This window comes from Cygnus olor, chromosome 25 (assembly GCF_009769625.2).
Source record: "Cygnus olor isolate bCygOlo1 chromosome 25, bCygOlo1.pri.v2, whole genome shotgun sequence".
In the NCBI taxonomy this organism is placed as follows: domain Eukaryota; kingdom Metazoa; phylum Chordata; class Aves; order Anseriformes; family Anatidae; genus Cygnus; species Cygnus olor.
In genome coordinates this window covers 663,714-683,746 of record NC_049193.1, presented here as the reverse complement: position 1 = coordinate 683,746, position 20,033 = coordinate 663,714, and the positions used below count along the sequence as shown (strand labels likewise).

Sequence of the window (20,033 nt, the reverse complement as noted above, 5' to 3'; positions counted from 1 at the left end):
GCGCCGCCCCTCCCGGTGAGTGCGGGGCCTGGGCCGGGGGCGGGCAGCGGGGGAAGGAACCGGAACCAAGCTCCCCCCGCCCAGGCCGGGCTCGCCGCGGCCCCGCTGCTGCCCGGCGGCTCCCGGCCTCCTCGGCCCCGGCCCCGGCCCCGGCCCCGCTCCCGTCCCCTCCTCCGGCCCGGCCCCCTCCCGTTCCCGGCCCCTTTCCCATCCTCGCCGCCGTGTCGCCGTCGCCATCCTCGCCCGCCCCCCCTCGGGCCCCGTCTTTGTCCCCATCCCTATCTCCTTCCCCGCCCCGCTCCCCGGCTCGACCCCTTCTGCGCCTTTGTCCCCGGCTCCATCCCTGGCCCCGGCCCCCCCCCCGGTTCCCCCAGCCCACCTCCCCCCCGGTGCTGTGCGGGCTCCCCGGGCAGCCCCGGCAGGGGGAGGCTCGGGGGGGGGGGGGGGGCGGGTCGCGGCCGAGCCGGGGCTCGGGGCGCGTTGCCGGGGGCGCCGAGGAGCCGCAGGCCCCCGGGGTCGCGGGGGGTGCCCCCCCCCAGCCTTGTGCACACGCACGTGCACGCCGCCGCACCGGGGCCTCGTGCCCGCCGCGCCCCCGGGGCGCTCCCCGGCACCGCACCGGAACCCCCGGGCTCGCCGCCTCGCCGGGGCACTGCCCGCGGGGCCGGGGGCGCGCCCCCTGCCCGCTCGCCCCCCTCGTACTTGCACGGCCGCCAGCCCCCCCCCGCAGCCCCCCAGCCGCGGGGAACCGGGTGCTGGAGCTGGCACCGTCCCTGCCCGCTCCCGTCCCCCCGGCGCCAGGGAGCTGCAGCCTCGGTTTTGCTCTCTTTAAAGGCGTCCGCAGGCCTCCAGGAGGGGCCGGCTGCTGGGAACCAGGAGGGAGCGAAGCCTCACGGAGCCTCGGGGACCTCCTGCGTTGCCCCTGGAGCCTAATGCCAACGCCGCCGCCGCCTCCCGCTGAGCCTCTCGTGGCCGACCTGCCGAGCGCCCGCCTCGCTGCCCGCGCCTGAGGCGCCCGCGCCGCAGCCCTGCCCAGCCCGCACCGCCTCGCCCCGCGCCGGGGGCCCGCTGCAAGGCAGGTGTCACGAGGGGTCCCGCCATGGTGCACTTGGGGAAACTGAGGCACCATGCAGGGGGCAGCAGGGCCAGGCGCCAGGCTCGGTACCCCGCTGGGAAGCTTGGTTCCAGTGTCCCCATGCCCTGTGTGGTGCCCCCCAGGGCACCCTCCAGCCCCAGGACTCTTGGGTCTTGCTTTGAGGGAGCCCCCAGGAACTTGGGGAGTCCAGCCTTGGCTTTCGCATGTTTTTGGGGGCCTACTGTTTCCCCACAGGGGAATGATGATGGTGCCCTCCCTGCCCAAGCAGGGGGGGATCCCGAGGTGCCCCGTCCCCTCTGTCACTGCCCCAGGGGGTGGATTTAAAGCCCTGAGGACAGCATGTGGGGACAGATGAGGGGCTGCGGTGCTGGGGGTTTTGTCTGCGTTTCGTGATCCCCATCCCAGCAAAGGCTGCAAAGCTCAGCCCAGGGCTGCCTGCCCCCCCCCCCCCCAGCCTTCCCAGGAGCTGGGGGCACAGGGAGCAGCCGGGGGTTCTGCACCCAGGGCTGGGGCAGCGAGAGCGCCGGGCTGGCCCCAGGCTGTCCCCGCCTGCCACCCTGCAGAGCTCGCCTCCCTTTCCTGCCTGCTGCAATGAATTATTTGTGTGGCCGCAGCTCCCGGATGAGGCTGCGCCGCGCCGCTGCCCGCGGGTGGGATGGGGCGAGCTGCCCCCGCTGCCTCCTGGCCTGCTCCGGGTGCGAGCTACCTGCAGGCTGGGTGGCCGCTCCGCCACACGCTGGGCCACGGGGGCTCCTGCTAATTGCATGCCTCGAAATAGCGACCAGCTCGGTGGGGACAGCTCCGCTGCCAGCAGCCTGGCCCCCGGTGAGTGCGGGAGGGCATTGGGCAGCAGAGCCTTTCAGGAGCCTCTTCAGGCCCAGCACCCTGCTCACAGGTGGCTTTGTGACTGTTGTTCTGGGGACAAATCCTGCCGTGCTGGGGCTGAGAGCTGGCCAGGCAGGATCAGGCCTCGCTGGGGCTGTGCTGTGAGCCAGGTAGCTCCTGGGGGTGAGCGGCAGCGCCGGTATATAGGGCACTGCGCGGGCTCCGTGCCACGTGGGAGGGCGGAAAGCAGCTCGCGTGCGTTGCGGGGTGGGAGTCGGCGGCACCGGCCGCTATTTCTGGCACTCGCTCCCTGGGGGACGTTGGGAAAGTCACCGCGTCCCCCTGGGGCTGCTCTGCCGGGGTGCTCTCTCCCATCCCGGCTCCTTGATGCCAGCTCCTGCCCTCCTCCCCAGCATCTTGGGGTGCTGCTCGTCCCCTGCTCCCTCCCTTCTGTGGGCAGGAGAGGTGACACGTGGCCCGTGTCCCCCCGCTGCCATAGGCAGGGACCTGTCCCCTCCGGCCTGCCCGGCGGCCCTGCAGCTCCGAGGGCGCCTGAGCTGCTGCGGCCGCATCTGTCCCCGCCTCACCGCGGGGTGCTCGCGTCCCCCCAGGCAGGACTCGTGCGGCGCCATGGACTCCATGTTCGAGGACGACATCAGCATCCTGACGCAGGAGGCGCTGGGGCCAGACGAGGACTGGCTCGACAGCCCCAACACCGACCTCTCGGGCGAGATGTGCTCGGCCTCACACTTCGCCCTCATCACCGCCTACGACGACATCAAGAACCGCCTCACCGGGCTCGAGAGGGAGAACTCCACGCTCAAGCGGCGCCTTAAGATGTACGAGGTCAAGGTGAGGGCCTGGGGCCATGGGCTGGGGGAGGCTGGGGACCGGGGGTCCCCGCTGATGGCTCTGCCCCGTGGCCGCAGTACCCGCTGATCGGCGAGTTCGGGGAGGAGCGCATCTTCTCTGTCTACGAGGCCAAGGAGACATCGCTGCTCAAGAGTGAGAAGGCGTCGCTGCAGCAGCAGCTCAACCAGTTCCAGCACGAGGTGAGCGGGGCCGGGGGCACTGGGGGCCGGGGGAGGGTCCCCAGGCCATGTGCTGACCCCCGTCCCTGTCCTGCAGCTGCAGAAGAGCAAGGAGCGAGAGGAGCAGCTGGATGAGATGATCCAGGCCTACGAGAAGCTGTGCGTGGAGAAGGCAGACCTGGAGTCGGAGCTGGGCGAGATGGTGGGCGCCTGCGGCCGGCGGGGGTGCTGGCACGGGGGGGTCACTGGGGTCCCCTTCCCCACGCTGGGCAAATCGCTTCTTCCCCCGGCGAGCTGCGGTGGCCTCAGTGCCGCTGTCGGTGCCACCGCCAGGACTCGGCGGGGATGTGGTGACGCGGGGCCGGGGGCTGGCAGATCGGGGTGCCAAGCACCGGGTGTGCAGGAGGCGTGGGGGCAGGATTAATTGGGGGGCGGTGGGGCTCACCCCTCTGCCCCCCCCGGCAGCGGGCGCTGGTGGAGACGCACCTGAGCCGCATCCGGAGCCTGGAGCAGCAGCTGCGGCAGCGCGACGGCGGCGCCTTCCCCGGCCTCGGCGCCCCGCTGCCGGGCCAGGAGGTGCCTTTCCTCTCCCTGCACCCCAACCCCGCGCTGAGCCACGGTGAGCCCCCCTCGCACGCACCACGGCTCCCCCCCGGGGGCCAGCCTCTGGCAGGGCCCCCCGCGGCCGTGGTGCTGAGCTGTGCCCTGCCCGCAGTGCTGGATCGGCCTGCGGGCTGGCCGAGCCGCGGGCTGGAGGCCCCGGGCCGGCTGGAGGCCGAGCTGGAGGCTGCGCGGCAGGAGGCTCAGCGCGCCCAGCACCGCGAGGAGCACCTCAAGGCCGAGTGCGAGCGGCTGCAGGCGGAGCTGAAGCACCTGCAGGACACCCGCGAGCAGGTACAGCGTGGGCAGGATGCGGCCGTGGGGACGCGGGATGGGGGCCGGGGGCTCACGGACGTGCCCTGTCCCCAGGAGCAGTCGGAGCGGGACATGGCCTGGGTGAAGAAGATGGGCGACGACCAGTAAGTGCCCGGGGGTGCGTGGGGTGGGGGCACGGGGGGGGACCCGGGGAGGATGGGGGTACGGGGGGGACACGGACACGGGGGTGCTGGGTGGGCACCCGCTGCCCCATCGCCCTCCCTGGGGGCAGGACGGGGGGGGGCTGCCCCTTCCCCACCGCTTCTCTGCCTCGTTGCAGGGGGGGTCCGGCGGGGGGGGAGCGGGGACTGCCTCCAGAGGGCGCTGCTGCCGCGCAGGCACCGCGCCGAGCCGGGCCGTGCCGAGCCGTGCTGTGCTGCTCGGTGCGGTGCGGTGCGGTGCGGTGCGGTGCTGAGCCGTGCCGTGCCGTGCCGTGCTGCTCCGTGCCGTGCCTTGCTGTGCTGTGCTGTGCGGTGCCGAGCCGTGCCATGCTGCTCCGTGCCGTGCCATGCAGCTGGCAACACCAGCAGCGTGCCCGGGCTGCTCCCGCAGTTACCGTCTCTGCACGACCCCCGCCAGCAGTTTTTGGGGGATTTATTTTCATTCGCACCGGTGCAGCTGGGCGCGGAGCCGCCGTGGTGCCGGCAGCAACGGGGGGGGTCCCTGCTCGGAGCCTCTGCCCGGCCTCCCCTTTGCTGCCGCGCTGAGCCCCAGAGGCACCACCCGGCTTCAGGAGAGGGGCCGGGAACCCCCGGCCTCGGGGGGGTCGGACCGAGGCACCCCCAGGTTTGGAGCAGGCCCAGGGGAGCTGTCGGGCTGGGCCAGGCCAATGCAGGGCACGGTGCGGCGATGTCCCCCCCGAGCAGCCCGCTTCCCTCTGGCAGCAGCCACCCATGGCTCATTCTGTTAGACAGCAGCCCCGTTACGCCGCTCTCCTCCTCGTTCCAGCCCCAGGCGCCCGTCCCCACGCTCGGGACGCGGTGGGGGCTCCGTTCCCTCGCCCCCCACGATGTGCAGCAGGCGGGCGCCGCGCTGCGTCTCCTCCGGGCGGGCGGCGAGGTGCCGGGGCCGGCAGCCGCGTGCAGCCGCGCCGAGCTGTGGACAGATAAAAGCTGACGCGCGGGACTCGTGGGGCGCGGGGACGGGAAGGTGCCGGGCTTTTTTCTCCTCCTTTTTCTCGCCACGACGGATGCTTCTGCCGTTTGTTGTCTCCCTGGAGTAAATCAGCGCCTCGGTCTCAGCGGGGCCATCCTGATCCGCGCTGATTTCCCCCTGAGGCTGGGGCCGACCGAGGGCTGCCGCAGCCCCGTCTCCCCGCCTCGCGTCCCAGCAGCCGCCCTTCACCCCCCGAGCTTCCTCCCTTTAATTCGCTTTGGTTTTGGCAAAGCTCAGCCCCGCCGTGGCTGGGAGAGGCAGGTGTGTCCCCCTCCAGCAGAGGGTCTCTGCCCCTGCCCTTGCCATCCAGCATCCAGCCCTCCCCTGGAAACAAAGCCCCCAGTGCGTTGTTAATGATTCCCAGACCCCCTCCAATTGGGGTGGGGAAACTGAGGCACCGCAGGCTCCGTGCCCTCTGCCCGCAGACAGCAGCAGAGCAAACCCCACTTTTTGGGGCGCTTTAGCCCCTTCCCCAGGGCTGGGATGGGGAATAAGTTTTTCCTCCACGGCGTTGTCTTTTCTTGTAAATAAGGCTCTTTTTTGTAACCTGCTCCTTTCCACCACTTTTTTTTTGGCGTGAAGGGCACGTTATCTCTGCTTTTCATCTTTGGGTGACTTTTCTTTCTTTCTTTTGCCAAATTACTCAGCCTGCCTCTGTAGTGCGCCCGCAAGGGCAGGAGGGGTTGGGGTTTGACTCACTGCCTTCGATGGCAGCGCCTGCTTTTGTTGTGGAGGCGGCCACGCGATCGCCGCTGCGGCGCCTCCTCCTTTTTTGGGGGGAAAGGAGACTTTGAGCCAATTCCTGGTGCAGCCACGGCAAAGCATCTTCGGTGACCTCAGCAGCGTGGAGGGAAGCACCGACCTTTTCTTTTTTCCTCGATTTTGCCTTTTTTTTTGTCCCTTCCCAGCTCCTGGCCGCTCCCACCTGCACTAGGGCCCTTTCCCAGCCAGGTGCCGAGAGGCCAGCACAGCCCCAGGGGTCGGGGCTGGGCGCGGATGGGGTCAGCAACACCTGCAGCACGGGGCTGGGTCTGGGGGGGGACAGGAAGATGCTGGACAGTGCCACAGGACCTGGGGATGTGTCGTGGGATCTGTCCCATGTGAGATCTCCAGCGGTAGAGGTGCTGAGAGCAAGGGGCGCCGGCTGCGGGCTGGGGGGGGGCACATCCCCGCTGCCCTCCCGTGCCGCTGGCTTCCCCGCTGCCACGTTAATTTTAATGGGCTTTTGTGGGTTTTAATGAATCTCAAGGGCCGTCTCCCTGTGCAGGGTGGGGTGGGCTGAGCACAATCCCCTCGGTGCGCAGGGGCACGGTGGCACCTTGGGGACGTGCCCAGTGGCTGCAGGCTGACGCCAGCCCCCCCCGTGGGGCTGGCAGCCGGTGCTCGGTCCCGGTGTGACCCTGTGCACCCATGGGTGCTGCCTCCACACCTCCTGCAGCCGCGGCAAGGAGCCTCCCCAGCCTCGCTCTCTGTCCCTGACGTCCCGCAGGCCAGCAGGGTGCAGAGCCAGGAGGGGTGCAAGCAGGAGGGGAGCAGGGTCTGTCCCGCGGCCCCTGGCTTCGGTGGCAGTGCCGGGATGTCCCCGCGCCCCTCTCCCAGCCAGCAGCTCCCCGGGGCCCCATCCCAGTGGCGGGGGGGCAAGAGGTCGGTGCCCAGCCGTACCCCCCAGCAGCCCTGGTGCACGCTCTCCCCTGCCCACCCCCTGCCCACGCGCAGATACCAGATAAGCCTGTGGTTTGTGCTTTTATTTAAGGGCTCCTTCTTGTTTACCAGGCGTAACTTGCTCGAGGTCACCCCTTCCCCCCTCCCCAAGCAACCGCAGGCCCCATGTGGAGGACGGGGCCCCCCCGTGCCCAGCACCCCCTGCCTGGCTGGGGGGGGCCGTGTCCTGCTCCTGCACCCACCAGCTCCCCAGCGAGTGGGGGTCTGTGCTGACCCTGGTGGCAGGAAGGAGCCCCCCCGTGCCCAGCTGGGCCTGGGGGCACTGGGGGGCACCTTGCGGCCGGGCAGGAGCGATGTGATGTGGTTGGCAGCGCTGCCCCGCGGGGAGGAAGTGGCACTGCCCCCCCCCCCCCCCCCACGAAAGGCCCCACCGCAGCGCTGGGCAGGATGCGGGGTCCCTGTCCCCATGGGGCAGCTGGGACCCCAACCCCCCCCCCCCAGGTCCCCCAGCTTCCTCCAGAAGGTGACCGGAGCTGCGCAGTGGGGGGGGGGCTGCGCCCTACAAATAGGCACTGGGTTTGGTTGGAATGAGCTGCGAGTGCCCCTGCAAGTTGTGTGCTTTTATAGGGGATGGAAGGGGGGGCCTTAAGCCCTGGCCTCCCCCATATTTCACCAGCCACCACCTGGGGATCGCAGCTGTGCTCGCAGCCCTGCACCACCCTGCCCTGCCCCTCTGCCACCACTGCCCCCAGCCCTCTCCTGGCCGTGGCATCCCTCCAGGGACACCAAGGGACAGCAGGGGCAGCGGCGCGGGGCAGGAAAGGTGGCAGGGGGCAACGCCTGGGCCAGCGGGAGCCCCGCGGGATCTGGCTGCTCCCACCAGAGCAGCGTCGCTCCCCGGCACTTCGGGGCCTGTGGGCGGCTGGGTTTTCGGCAGCTGTTTTGTTCTCACGTCTTATCTGCAGTTGCGTATCAAAACTCACATTTTATCCTGAAACAGCAATTTTTCAGGGTGTGGGGGAGCGGCACCGATCCTCCCCAAAAGCCCGGTGGCTGCCCTGGCTCCGGGAGGGACCCTCGGGGCCGCTGGTCCTGGCCCCCCGTCCTGGTGCTCTGGCCAGGCTCCGGGCTCGATGCGGGGCTGGGGGCTGCTCCTCGCCCCGCTCACCCCGGCGCTGCGCGCTCCTCCACCCCAGCGCTGCGGTTTTCACACTTCCTCCCTGCGCTGCAGCGTGACTTTGAGAGGAGCGGGGTGGCCCCGGGGCAGGGGGTGCTCCGGTCAGCCAAAATCCAGCACCAGAGCCGGAGCCGGGCCCCCGCTTAGAGCTGCGGCTGCCGTGCCAGCGCTCCCCGGGCTCGAAGTTGGGTCAGGAGCACTGAGGGACCCCAGCGCTCCTCAGGGGGAAACTGAGGCAGCTGAACCCGGGCACCGAGAGCTCAGCCCCAGGCGGGGGCACGCACAGCACCCGTGTCTCCTCTGCTTCTTGGGGGGGGGGGGATGCAGGGCTGGAAGCCGTCAGCGATGCCTGGCCAAGGCAGTTTGGGAAATGTCCCATGCGGCCCCCCCGGAGCCACCCAGCAGGGCTGTGGGGCCTCTGGGGATGTGACACGGGACCGAGCTGGGGAAACTTCATCTTTTCTTTTCCTTTTCTTTTCTTGCCCGTGATAAGATCGCAGGGGAGGCAGCGCGGGGCTGACCTGTCGGCTGCTGTTACGAGCGGCGTCTCCCGGGTCCCGGGGGTGTCACAACGGCTCAGTTCAACTCGCCGTGCGCGGCGGCGGGCGCACCGAGCCTCACAGCCCCGCGGGAACCTCGGGAGATGGGTTCTCCCTTCACATCACCCGGGAGAATATGTTTTTTAAAAGTGACACCCAAGTTGGGGGAGAATTGATGACTTTGTCAGGGCCTTTGAAAGCTGTTGGTGAGCTCAGTGCCCACCTCCAGCGCCTTGTGCCTGCGCTCCTGCTCCTCCCAGCACCTGGGCAGCAAGGCATGGCTGCAGCTTTTCCCTTTTGAGTCAAGGAGCCCGGTTTGGGGTCGTTTTGGGTGCGCCCACAGTGCCTGGTGCAGGGAGGGCGCTGCTGGCCTGGGGGACCAGGGGTGGTCTGTCCTCGGTGACGCGCTGTCCCCGCCACAGGGTGAACCTGGCGCTGGCCTACACGGAGCTGACGGAGGAGCTGTGCCGCCTGAGGAACCTCAGCTCCTTGCAGAGCCAAATCCTCCGCGCGCTGCTGCAGGAGAAGAGCCTCAACGGCGGTAAGAGGGGCCGGGGGTGCTGCAGAAAATGAAGAGCGTGCTGACCGCCCTCGTCCTCCGGGCTCTGCAGCGCTCCTGTGCATCCATCCCAGGAGCATCCCAGGGATGCATCCCGGGAGCATCCCTCCTGGGAGCATCCGTCCCAGGAGCATCCCTTCCACCGGCTCTCCAGGGCCCCCCCATCCATCCGGGGTGCACACAGGTGCCGCCGAGCTGACGGGGACATTTTTTGTGTCTCCCCCCTCCCGTTTTGCTTTGCAGGCCAGCGCCACTCCCCGCTGTCCCAGTGCCACTCGCCAGCCCAGCAGCGCCGCTCGCCCGCCCCGCAGTGCCCCTCGCCCGCGCCTGGCCGCTCCCCGGCCCCGCAGTGCCAGTCCCCGGCGCTGCAGCGGCGCTCCCCGGCCCCCCAGTGCCAGTCGCCCGCCCAGCAGCGCCGCTCGCCCGCCCCGGGGCCCTGCCAGTCGCCGGCCCAGCAGCGCCGCTCGCCCGTGCCCACCTCCAGCCCCTCGCCCGCCCAGCAGCGCCGCTCCCCGGCCCCGCCGCCCTGCCCGTCCCCGGCCTCGGCGTCCCCGCACCGGCTGCCCGGCGAGAGGATGGAGCTGGGCTACGCCAAGCCCTCCAGCCGCCACATCAAGGCCGGCTTCCAGGGCCGCCGCAGCTACTCGGAGGTGAGCAACGTGGCCCTGTACCAGCAGAGCCGCTCGCTCTGGCTGCAGCCCGAAGCCTCGACGCTCCCCAAGCACCGGCCCTACGGCGAGGTGTACCTGGGGGGCACAGGGGCCCCCCTGAGCGCCCGCGAGCCCTTCGAGGAGCACGTGCGCTTCGAGAAGCAGTCGTCGGACGAAGAGGACTGGGCGGTCCCCAGCCCCCCCAGCCCCGAGGTGGGGGCTGTCCGCTGCGCCTCCTTCTGCGCCGGCTTCCCCATCCCCGACGCCGCCGCGCACCGGGCAGCTGCCGCCTATGCCAGGACCGAGCACGCCCAGTCCTGGCCCTCGATCAACGTAAGAGGGACCCCTGCCCGCCCCGGGGCCCGGGGCGGTGGGTGGGGGCAGGCAGGGGCCGGGACCCCTCCTCCTGGCAGCCCTGCAGCGTGCCTCGGTTCCCCCCGCGGCTCCCCAGCCCGCGCCCAGCGAAGGAGCACGATGGTGGGAGGGGGCTGGGGGCGAGGATCGGGCCCGGGCCCTGCGGAGGTGGGCTCAGGGCTGCCCCTGTGCCCACAGCTGCTGATGGAGACGGTGGACTCGGAAATCCGGAGCTGCCCGCTGTGCCAGCTGGCCTTCCCCATCGGCTACCCGGACGATGCTTTGATAAAGCACATTGACTCGCACCTGGAGAACAGCAAGATCTGAGCTCCTCCGCCCGCGCCGCCCTCCTGGCTGCGGGCTGCCCCCTCCCCGGACTTTGGATGCTGCATGAGAACACAAGGAGTGACACGGCTCCGAAATACCTCCAAGTATTCAGTAGCTGCGGAGGGACTGACCCCACAGGAGCCCCAGGCCCCTCCTGGCCTCGCGTGTAAGTGGGTTTTCCCCACTCCCCCTTGCCCAGTCCCTGCATCCACGGAGAATTTGGATGCTCGAACCAGGATGCTCGGGATGCTCTGGGCTGGGTCCGGGGGCTGCTGGTGGGGACCCGCCTGCACCCATGGGTTTCTCTGCTTGATCTCAGGGAGGATTTGAGGGACTGGGTCCTGGATCTGGCCCCCAGAAAGCAGGTGAAGGGAAGGGGCTGCCCCTTCTGGGGCTCACTGGGTCAGAATTGGTTGGGGGGGGGAGCTGCTTGTTCTTGGTCCCCCACCTCTTCCCACCAGTTCAAGCATCTTTCCAGTCTTTTACATTAAAAGCATCGCCCCCCGCCCCCATTTCTCCCTTCTCCCCACAACGATGCTGCTGAGAAACAAACCCCACGGCCCATGGCACAGCATGGACGTCCCGCACCACTGCACTGAGCTCTGTGGCTGCCGGCACCCCTGATCCCTGCGGGGCCATGTGGCTGCCTGCCCCAGCCCCACGCCCCCACCCGCACCCCCCCACGTTCAATCTACCTCAAAGCTGCCGAGAGGCCCCCGACGTCGGGGGGGGGGTCTGTGGCACCGTCCCCCCGCCGCTGAGCCCCTCCGCGCTGCATGCCCCCCCGAGCCACGGCGCGCACGTCCACGCGCACCACCCGAGGGCTGGCCGGGGTCTGGCCCCTGCTCCCTCGGGGTCCCCGCGCAGGGGGACCCGCGCTCTGTGAAACGCCGCCGAGTCCAATAAAACCCTTCCCCAGTGCCCAAAACACTGCTGGGAGCCAAAGCTGCCACCTCTCTGCTGGTCCCCGGGGAGGAGGGGGACAGGCTGCGGGTGTCCTGCAGTGGGGCGCGCGCTGCTTTGGTGTGTCCGGCCCTGGGGCCCCCCCGGGCAGGGTCCCCTCGCGCTGGTGCCCGTGGGGTGACCGGGTTCGGGGTGCCCGTTGCGAGTAACCTACTAAGATGGCCCCGTTCCCAGCACGGCGGGATGTTTCGGGTTTACTGCTGTGGCAGGCAAGAAGAAATAGGACAATCAAAAACAAAACAAAACTGCCGTGAACCCTGGGGGTGATGGCACGGCCGAGCCCCAGCCCCGGCAGTGCCAGCGCTGACAGCAGCGCTGTAGCTAGGCCAGCGCCCTCAGGGTCCCCGTGCAGCTGGGGAAATCCTGCCCTGAGCCTGCCCCAGGCCTGGGGGGGCTGTGGGTGCATGGGGGGGCTGGGGTGGGTGGGCGCATAGGGTCGGTGGCACGAAACACCAGCACCAAGCCCCCTCTGCTCCTGAGCCACTCCCTGTGATGGTGCCGAGCATCACCGCGGTTCCTTGGGGAGAGTAAAATGGGCATGGGAGCCCCCAGCCCCGCCGGGACCCCCCGCTCCGAGCAGCTCCGCTCTGCCTTGTCCCTGCGGTGTGGGACAGGCGGAGGGGGCGAGAGAAACGCCCGCAGCTCAGGGGCGAGCTGCGAGGCCCCGGCGCGGCGGGGCCCAGACCGCAGCGGAAGCCGGCAGCCGGCGAGGTGCCGCTGAGCGAAATGCGGCTGGGGCGGGGGCGCACCGCGGGGCGCAGAGGGAGGGGGCACCCCTCGGGCATGACACCGGGGGAAGGTCGCCAAGAGTCCCCGACGGGCACGCTCGCACCTCTGCCGCTTGCCCCTGGCTTCGATAGCGGCCGAACGGTGCCTGCGAGCCGTGCCCCGGGGTGGGGGTCAGGGTCCCGGGGGGCAGCATCCGCGGGGGGGCAGGTGGGGTGCAGCTGCAGCCAAGCGGCTGAGCACCCAAACGCAACGCTCAGAGGAAGGGGCTGCCCTGTGCACCGGGAGGCTCCATCCCTCCCAAACCTGCCCCAGTGAGGCCTGCAGCCTCCCCATGCGCTGTTGGGGGGCATGGTCCCGGGGGGGCTCTCAGCCAATTCTGTGCCCCACAGGGTGCACCAGCTTGGAGCCAAGACACCCGAAAACCTGGCTTATCTCGGGAAAGCCCAGCCCGCCAGCCCCGCTGCGGTAGGGCCCAGCAGTGCGATGAGTTGTGGCAGTTCCCAGAGCTCAGCAGGGAAAATTTGGGGGCGGGGGGGGGGGGGCTCCATCCCTGCTCCCCACAGCGCAGCATCAGCGGGGCGAGAGGTGGCCCCGGCAGGCAGCCAGCTCCAGGCTGTGCGAGCGCAGGGCTGCGGCGATGGTGTGAAGCAGATACGGGCTCCGCAACGCCTGCGCCCGAGCGGCAGCAGCTGCGCCGCACGTTATCGGGGGGCTGATCTCTGCATCTGGCGGGGGAAGGAAGAGCAGCACCTGCCGGGGACGGGCCGGATCCTGCCCCCATCTGGCACGGGCAGCCCGGGCGCCGGGCAGCGAGGCCGCGGTGGCTCCCAGAGGGATGCGCTGCTCCAGGGAAGGGTCCCCAAAGGAGCCAAGCGGGGGGGCTGCCCCCACACAGGGTGAGGACTGATCCCTGCCCGGGGCCACGTCGAGGATGCCCGGGGCTGGCTGTCACAGCCCGGCTCAGTCCCCAGTCTCCCACCAGTTTGTGCTGGGACAGCACTGGGCGGGGGCTCCGCGGGGCGCAGGGCCAGGCGCAGGGGCTGCCCCCCCCCCGCCCACTCTGCCCCCAGCTCCTCTCTCTCTTTTTTTGAAATCACGTGATAAATTTCAAACGGAGCGAGCCGTGCGGTTACTCATCCCGCGGCCGATTCCTCTGGGGGCGGCAGCCGATGAGTCAGGGCGCGAGCCTGGGGAGGGTCTGGGGTCCCCGGACCCCTTCCCAACGCCCTCCCTGCTGCAGCCCCCCCAGGGCTGTGCCGTGCTCCCGGGTGGCCACGTGCCCCCAGCCCGCACGAGGCCCCAGAGCTGCTGCAGGCGATGCTGCCACGGCTCCTGCTCCCCCTGCACCGCTCTGGGGACACGCGGGGCAGGGGGACACCACAAACCTCGGCGATGGCACCGGCACTGCCCTGCTCACGCTGCCCTGCTCGGTGGCTGTGCCGTGCCTCCACCTGCAGGGCCGAGCTGCCGGTGCCATGTGTGGGATGTGAGCGTGTGTGTGTCCCCCCCCCCCACCGCACCCCCTGGGGCAGGAGCTGTCCTTAACCCCAGCTCCCCCCCCTTGGCACAGGGCAGCCGGGCCCCGCTGTGCCGCACGCACCCCGGCCACCCCGTGCCTCAGTTTCCCCAGGCGCAGGGCAGGGGGCGGGGGGGGGGCAGCCCCATTTCCTCTGGCCCCCCCCCAGCGCTGCTGCCGCCCTGGCAGCTCACAGCAGGGTGCTGCAAACCGCAGCTGGCTGTGGCTTGGGGCTCTCCCTCACCCTCCAGGGCTGCAGCGCTTCCACCCGCACCCCTCCCCGGACCCTGCCCACCTCGGCATGGGGGTCCCACAGGCGGTTGGGGGGCACAGACCCCATGTCATGTTGTGGGTGGGGGTCTCATTCCCTGGCTCCTGACCCCCGCTCGGACCCGCACTCAGGCAGCGCCCCCCCAGCACCGGTTTTCTCCCCCCAGCCCCGGTGGGACTCGCTTGGCTCTGTGCCATGCCCACCCCGCGCCACCGTCCCCAGCCCCTCCGCCTGCTGCCCTCCCCAGCCCACGGTGGGTCTCAGCTCTGTGTTTCCTATGCAGCAACTTTCTTTATTTTCCCACCAAAAAACCCCTCTTATTTTGGGCCGGTTGAAAGGTTTCTTTTTCCAGCAGGCTTTCAGTTTTTTTTTTCTCAGCATTTCTATCAGTAAGGGGAAAAATGAAGCAATTTTTGCTGCTTCGCTTCTCTGGTTCTCCTGCCAGGGGCTGGTGGCAGCTGGGTCCCGGTGGCACGGGGGCGACGGGGGCTGGTTTCAGGAGGGGAGGGCGGCAGCAGTGGGGCCTGCGCCATGGAGGGGCCGCGCTGATGTAGTGCGGGGTGAGCTGACACCTTGCCCTCACAGCATCCTCCTCTCTCCTCCAGCCGGCTGCCTCAGCATCAAATTTGTCACCGATGACCCAAGGGCTCCATGAGCTCCTGGGATCAGCCCTGCGCACAGGGTGCTCCCCCCAGGTGCACTGAGGATTTTGGCAGCCCTGGGAGCAGGGCCCCAGGTGCCCCCCGACCCACCACAGGGGCTGCAGCGGCAGCCAGGCCCCCCAGCCCTGGGGCAGGAGGTGGGAGCCCTGCAGGGTGCCCGGCCCCGGCTCCCCTCCGCCGGGTTTATAGGAAACGGTGCTGCGAGGAAGCGCCCGGCGCTCCTGCCGGGGTGAACGTTTCTTTCCAGCCGTGGGCGCCGAAAGGCCCCTCTCTGCCACGGATCCGGTGTGAGTCAAAGCCAGAGCCCTGGGGTTTAACCACAAGCCCCAGAGCTGCTGTGTCACGGGGGAGCACCACCAGAGGCGTTTATAAGAAATGGGGGGGCTGCCCAGCCAGGAACGGGACCCTGGCCAGCGCTGGGGCTTTGCCCACATCGAGAGGAACCCAGGGGATGTGGGACGACCAGCATGGGCACGGCGCACAGCCCATCTTCTGCACAGCCACCGGGGCTGCTGCATTTCGGGTTCTCAGCTCAGCCCCGTCCCGGGGTGCCCGTTGCCCGCACCACCGCGGGGTGCCCGGCCCCCCAGCCCCACGGGCAGCACGGCCTCGCCTCCCTTGGGTCCCGCTGGGCCCTGTCGCAGCTCGCGGCTCGTCCCTGCCCCAGGTGTGCCGGCAGCTGCCTGGCCCTTCGCAGATGTTCCTCCTGGAGACCCAGAGCCCCTCACACGTGCCTCCCCTCCCGGCCTCGGGGAAGGCATCTGCAGCCCCAGGGAGCTTCCTCCGTGCACACCGGAGCCGGGTGCTGGGCACGGCCAACCCTGCCACCCAAGGGGGAGGTGGCGTGTCCGTCCCCCCCCCCCCCCCCCAACCTTCCTCATCACACAGAGGGATCGGCTCCTCATCGTCGCGCTACGGTGGGGACCCCCCTCCCTGCTCCCCAGCACGAGGGGGGCAGCGACCTCAGATGACGGCGGGGGGGCAGCCCTGGCTGCCATGTGCCCAGCGCCATCGCAGATGCTGTGGAGCGACAAGTGCCACCGGGCCCCCGGGGGCCGGCAGCCGGCCCGGCCCAGCACACGGGGCCCGCGATCTTGCTGCGGGGAGGTGACGGAGCCAACGCGCCGTGACAAGGGCCTCGCGCCCCCCCGCCGCGGCCAGCGCCTCGGCAGCGCCCGCCGGGGGGGACTTCTCGGCTGTCACAACCGATCTGCGTTGGGGGCAGCGTCTGCCGGCGCTGTAAGTGGGGTTAAATTTGGGGTCACCTGGATCGAGCACGGGGGGGCTGCTGGAAGACAGCTCCCCACCCCAAAAACAAACACACACACCTCCTGTGCCCGGGCACCCCTTGTCCCCAGTCGCCACCAGAGTGGGACGGGTGGGGTGGGGTGGCGGGGCCGTGCTCCTCGTGGGGAGCGCTGGGGTGAGGCAGAGGGGGAGAAAATGAGACCCCCGGCCCCTGCCCGCCACGGGGACAGCGCGGAGGTGGGCAGCCACGGCAGCAGCCCCGTGGCAGGCTTGTCCCCGGAGGTGGCAGGGAGCTCGTGCCATGACCGAGGGGACACGGGGGATGCGGTGGCCACGACCTGCCACCGGCGCTGTGCTGCCCAGCAGCCCCAAAGCCACCAGAGGCACCGCCACCCGTGTCAGCGTCAACTCCCCGTGACCCTCCGGGACAGGCACCGCTGCCACCGTCACCATGCGGCCACCCCGGGGCCACCATCACGGGCAGCTGGACCCCAACCGCCCCTGCCAGGAATCGGATGGAGCTGCAGAAATCCCTGCGGGGAACCTCAGCTTCCCCCCAGAAGCCCCGCAGCCAGCACGGGGCAGTTCTGGGCTGTGAAAGCAGTATTTGGGGGCAAATCCCACCTAATCTGTGCAGGCAGAAACACCCACCCTTGTCCGAGGCCAAGCCCCGGTGCTCTGGATTTGCTGGGGCCTGGGCAGGTGGGATTTGGGGCTGGGCCCCCTGCCCGGTGCTGCTGGTCCCTGCCACCCCGCGCCCCCACCTTGTTTTCAGTGCCTGTGTCGCTGCCTGGGCTCACACTGATCAGGCTGCAGCCGCAGGCAAATGCTTTTAACTAGCTGCTGAAATTAAAACGGCTCCGTCTCCTTCCCCCTGACCTATTTTTAACATTTGATTGGATTTTCTTCCTGCGCGCCAGCCCCTGGTGGGGCCGCGGTGTCAGCCCCGCGTCACATCAGTGAACACGCGCGGGGCGTCATTTGTCACTTTGCATCTCCCAGAGCCCCCCCAGACGGCGCAGCGGGTGCATGGGGGCTTTGCCCGCATTCTCTTGCCCGGCTCCGCTGCACCACAGCTGCTCCGTGCCTTGCCCGCAGCGCTCTGGGCACCGTCCCCGCATCCCCATATCCCAGCACCGTCCCCGCGACGAGGCCCAGCTGTCGGCGCCACCATCCCGGCCCTTTCCTGTGGTCCCAGGTGCTGCGCGGGAGGGTCCCTGCGGGGGCCGGGACACCCGAGTGCGGTCCCCGTCCTCAAGCAGCCGGCGCTGACACCTCCACTTCCGCTTGGCACGGCTCTGCCGGTTATTTTTAACCCCTGGCTCCTCCATTAGGCATGCGGCGAGCCCCCCCCCCACCGCCACCCTGCCTCCGGCTGCTGCCCCCCGCGGCAGGATCGGGCTCTTTGGAGCTGGGCTGGGCCCTGCGGGGCAGGCTGGGACCCCCTGGGATGGAGTGGGACCAGTGGGGCTGTATGGGACTGGTGGGGCAGGATGGGGCCAATGGTGCAAGATGGGGCCAGTGGGGCAGGATGGGGCCTGTGGGGCAGGATGGGACCCAGCAGGGTAGGACAGGACCCTGCAGGGCAGGATGGGACCAGCAGGAGCAGGGCAGGGTTCACCACTGCTCTCACTTCTGGGCTGCAGCAGCCACAGCCCCGTCCCGGAGGGGCCAGGACCCCCGTGCCCCCACGCCAGCTGTGCCACTGGGCCTGCAGGGCCCCTTCACCCCTGTCCCGTGGCCGGGTCCCTGACTGGGGCCCTGCGCCGCCCGGTCCCGCGGTGCCACGGAGGCCAGTGTGCGTGGCCGCCCGCCCGCCGGCCCCCGGCTGCACCCCAGCCCCGCGCTGTCAGACGTCGCAGCACGTGGCCCCCCCCGCCCCACACGGTCAGCGCTCATCACGCCCCGGTGAAGACGAGGGGCCGGGGGCTGCGCCCCGAGCCCCCCGCGCCGCCGTCATGCTAAGCCGGCCAGACAGGGGCTGCGGCCCCCGAGCGCTCCGGAGGGAACCGCGGCTTTTCAGGGAAGATCTGGCTCCCGCTGAAGCAAATCGGGTGCTACAGGAATCGGGCGAGGGGTCAGGGGGAGGCGGGTGGGGGCTGAAACGGACTCCCTCAGCCCCGCGGCACCAGCGGGCGCCCGGCACTGCGGGGGGGGCAGAGCTGGCGCACGCTCGCCCTGGCACACGCAGACAGCGGCGATCCTGCACACAGCCGTGCTCACACCGGCCCCATGCACACGCCAGCCCCTTGCACACCCATGCACACACACATCAGCCTCTCTCATGCTTGCACACGCACCCCGTCCCCTTGCACACACGCTCAGCCTCACGCTCAGCTCCCTGTGCTCATCCTGCCCCGTGCATGGGGGGTGCTGGCACCCACAGGGACGCGGGGGGAGCTGCCCTGTGCAGGCTGGGGATGAGTCCCATGGCCAGGGTGAGCGGTGAGGAGGAGGAAGAGGGCCTGGAGCTGAACCACGGTTTGGGCTCCCAGGGGCCACGGGGAAGGCGCTGGGTGCTGGTGAGCAGGATCCGGCCCACGGGAGGGGGCAGCGCTGCTGCCACCGCGGGGTCCCGCGGCTCCAGGGCTGGGTGTCGCGGCGGGGGCTGCGCAGGGGTTAACGGCGCGGGCGAGCACCAGGAGGGTTTTGGATGGCACCGAGCTATGTTAATGACTTTTCTTCCTGTTCCTCTCCTTTTACACCGAGGGCAGCTCGGTAACCAGAGCCTGCTTCCTTCCCTGAGATTAAGGAGCCGACTGCTTGTGTCCCCCCCCTCCACTGCCCCCCCCCGCCCCGAGCAGCCACTGACTTGTCACCCAGCGTCTGTCCCCAGCTCCCATGGGTGCTGAGCATCCTCTCAGCCCCAGCCAGGATTCCCCCACCAGATGGGGAGCTGCTTTCTAGGGTGCTCTGGGGAAGCCCTGCGGTGCTGCTGCCCCCCCAACCCCCCCACAGGGTTTGGGGCGCAGAGGTGGCTGCTGACGGCGCTGCGGGTTGGGGCAGGAAGGGGGGGGCCAGGGCCAGGGTCGGGGGCAGGTGAGTGGGGGCCAGGGTTTGCCACAGCAGGGCTGAGACCCCCAGCCAGCCCCTAGCCCCCAGCCACGCACGGTCCCTGGGGGGGGGGGGGGGGAACACGTCACTGCCCGTGACTCGGTTTCCCCCACTCGGTGTGACACATGGGACGCCTGCTGGTGGGGGGGGGGCACACAGGGGGTGTCCCAAACTATGGGACGGCTGCTCTGGGCTGCACGAGGCCGTGCCAGCCCCAGAACAGGAGCCAGGGCCGGGGCAGGCATCAGAGGAGACCGGCGTTGGGGGCTCTTGGGGGGGGGGGGGGGGGAGGGTCCAGCATCGACGCTCTGCTCCATGGCACCCGGCTCCAGCCTGGGTCTGCCCCAACCCCTGCCCAGTGCTGAGCCGGACCCCTCCCCAGCCATGCCGCCCCCCGAGCTGGGGGGGGGGGGGCAGCCCTGCAGGCACCACTGCGTGTCCCGCAATGCAGCCACGGCCCCCCCCAGGCCGGGCGCTGGGGTCCCATGCCCCGCAGGTGGCCGTCCCGGCCTCGCCGCGCTGCGGTTTGCGTTCATGCCCCCACGAGCTCCTCAGCAGCGCGCTGCCTTCGAGCAGCAGCGAGATGCAAATTCCTCTGGGGTGGGGGGAGTATTTTTGTTTTTCCCTGAGACCAAATTTAGCCCCCGCGGGTGCCTGGTGCATTTGCGCTCGTTTTAATAATGAAAACAGGAACAATGCCATTTACTAAGAAAATAACCCCCAGGTTTCCCCTCGGTCCCCTGCCAGCAAATTCCTGCCGGAAAAGCGAATCCGCTCCGCACCCCCGGAGCAGCATCTGCCGGGGGTGGCCTGGGTGGCAGCGTGGGGACAGCAGGACCTGGGGACAGGAACCCTGCCCTGTGCTCACGGGGGGTCACCAAAGAAAGCCCCTGCCAGGGTTTGGCCCTGGGTGCAGCTGTGGTGACATCCGTGGAGATGTGTCACAGAGGGGACATGGGGCAGGGGGCGTCCACCAAAGGCCCCCGTCTTGCGCTGGTGCTGGAGACCCCAGAGAAGTGCAGGTTTAATCCTGCCACTACAGGAGGAGGCTGTGGCTGGGGGCGATGCTGGGGCTGCTCCCAAGCACGGGCTTGGCTCCGGGGGCACTTGGCCCCTCGCTGGGGCTGATTTTGGTGGGGTTGTGTCCTGTTGGGGGTCTCCATTTTCGGGGGTTTCAGCCCCCCGCCACCCCCCCTCAGATGTGCAAAGTGCTGAACTGCCTCAACCATCTGCAGGGGGAAACTGAGGCACGGGGGTTGAAGCAGGGAATTTCCTCCCGGGGTCCCAGGTCTCCTGTCCC

General features: G+C 69.7%; 1 protein-coding gene across 2 annotated transcripts; it reads left to right on the top strand.

Annotated features, from left to right (window-relative positions):
* The first annotated feature begins 783 nt into the window (after window positions 1-783).
* On the top strand, window positions 784-10,795 carry TBKBP1 (TBK1 binding protein 1). 2 transcript variants are annotated; one of them, XM_040537102.1, is made up of 10 exons: window positions 784-1,079; window positions 2,537-2,773; window positions 2,851-2,973; window positions 3,050-3,154; window positions 3,418-3,571; window positions 3,668-3,846; window positions 3,922-3,971; window positions 8,823-8,941; window positions 9,203-9,942; window positions 10,162-10,795. In XM_040537102.1, the coding sequence occupies exons 2-10, from the start codon at window positions 2,552-2,554 to the stop codon at window positions 10,288-10,290; spliced, it is 1,821 nt and encodes a 606-aa protein (XP_040393036.1). In that variant the 5' UTR covers window positions 784-1,079; window positions 2,537-2,551; the 3' UTR covers window positions 10,291-10,795. The 2 variants fall into 2 exon arrangements, with proteins under 2 accessions (XP_040393036.1, XP_040393035.1); XM_040537101.1 differs by lacking the exon at window positions 784-1,079 and having other exon boundaries at window positions 1,908-2,773.
* The last annotated feature ends 9,238 nt before the right edge of the window (window positions 10,796-20,033 follow it).

What these genes read in the sequence shown, in the direction of transcription:
- TBKBP1 (XM_040537101.1), top strand. Translation starts at nt 2,309, where the DNA reads ATGCCAGCTCCTGCCCTCCTCCCCAGCATCTTGGGGTGCTGCTCGTCC. An exon ending in AGTCGGAGCTGGGCGAGATG is followed by an intron (nt 3,155 to 3,417) that starts GTGGGCGCCTGC and finishes CCCCCCCGGCAG; the next exon opens with CGGGCGCTGGTGGAGACGCA. An exon ending in AAGAAGATGGGCGACGACCA is followed by an intron (nt 3,972 to 8,822) that starts GTAAGTGCCCGG and finishes TCCCCGCCACAG; the next exon opens with GGTGAACCTGGCGCTGGCCT.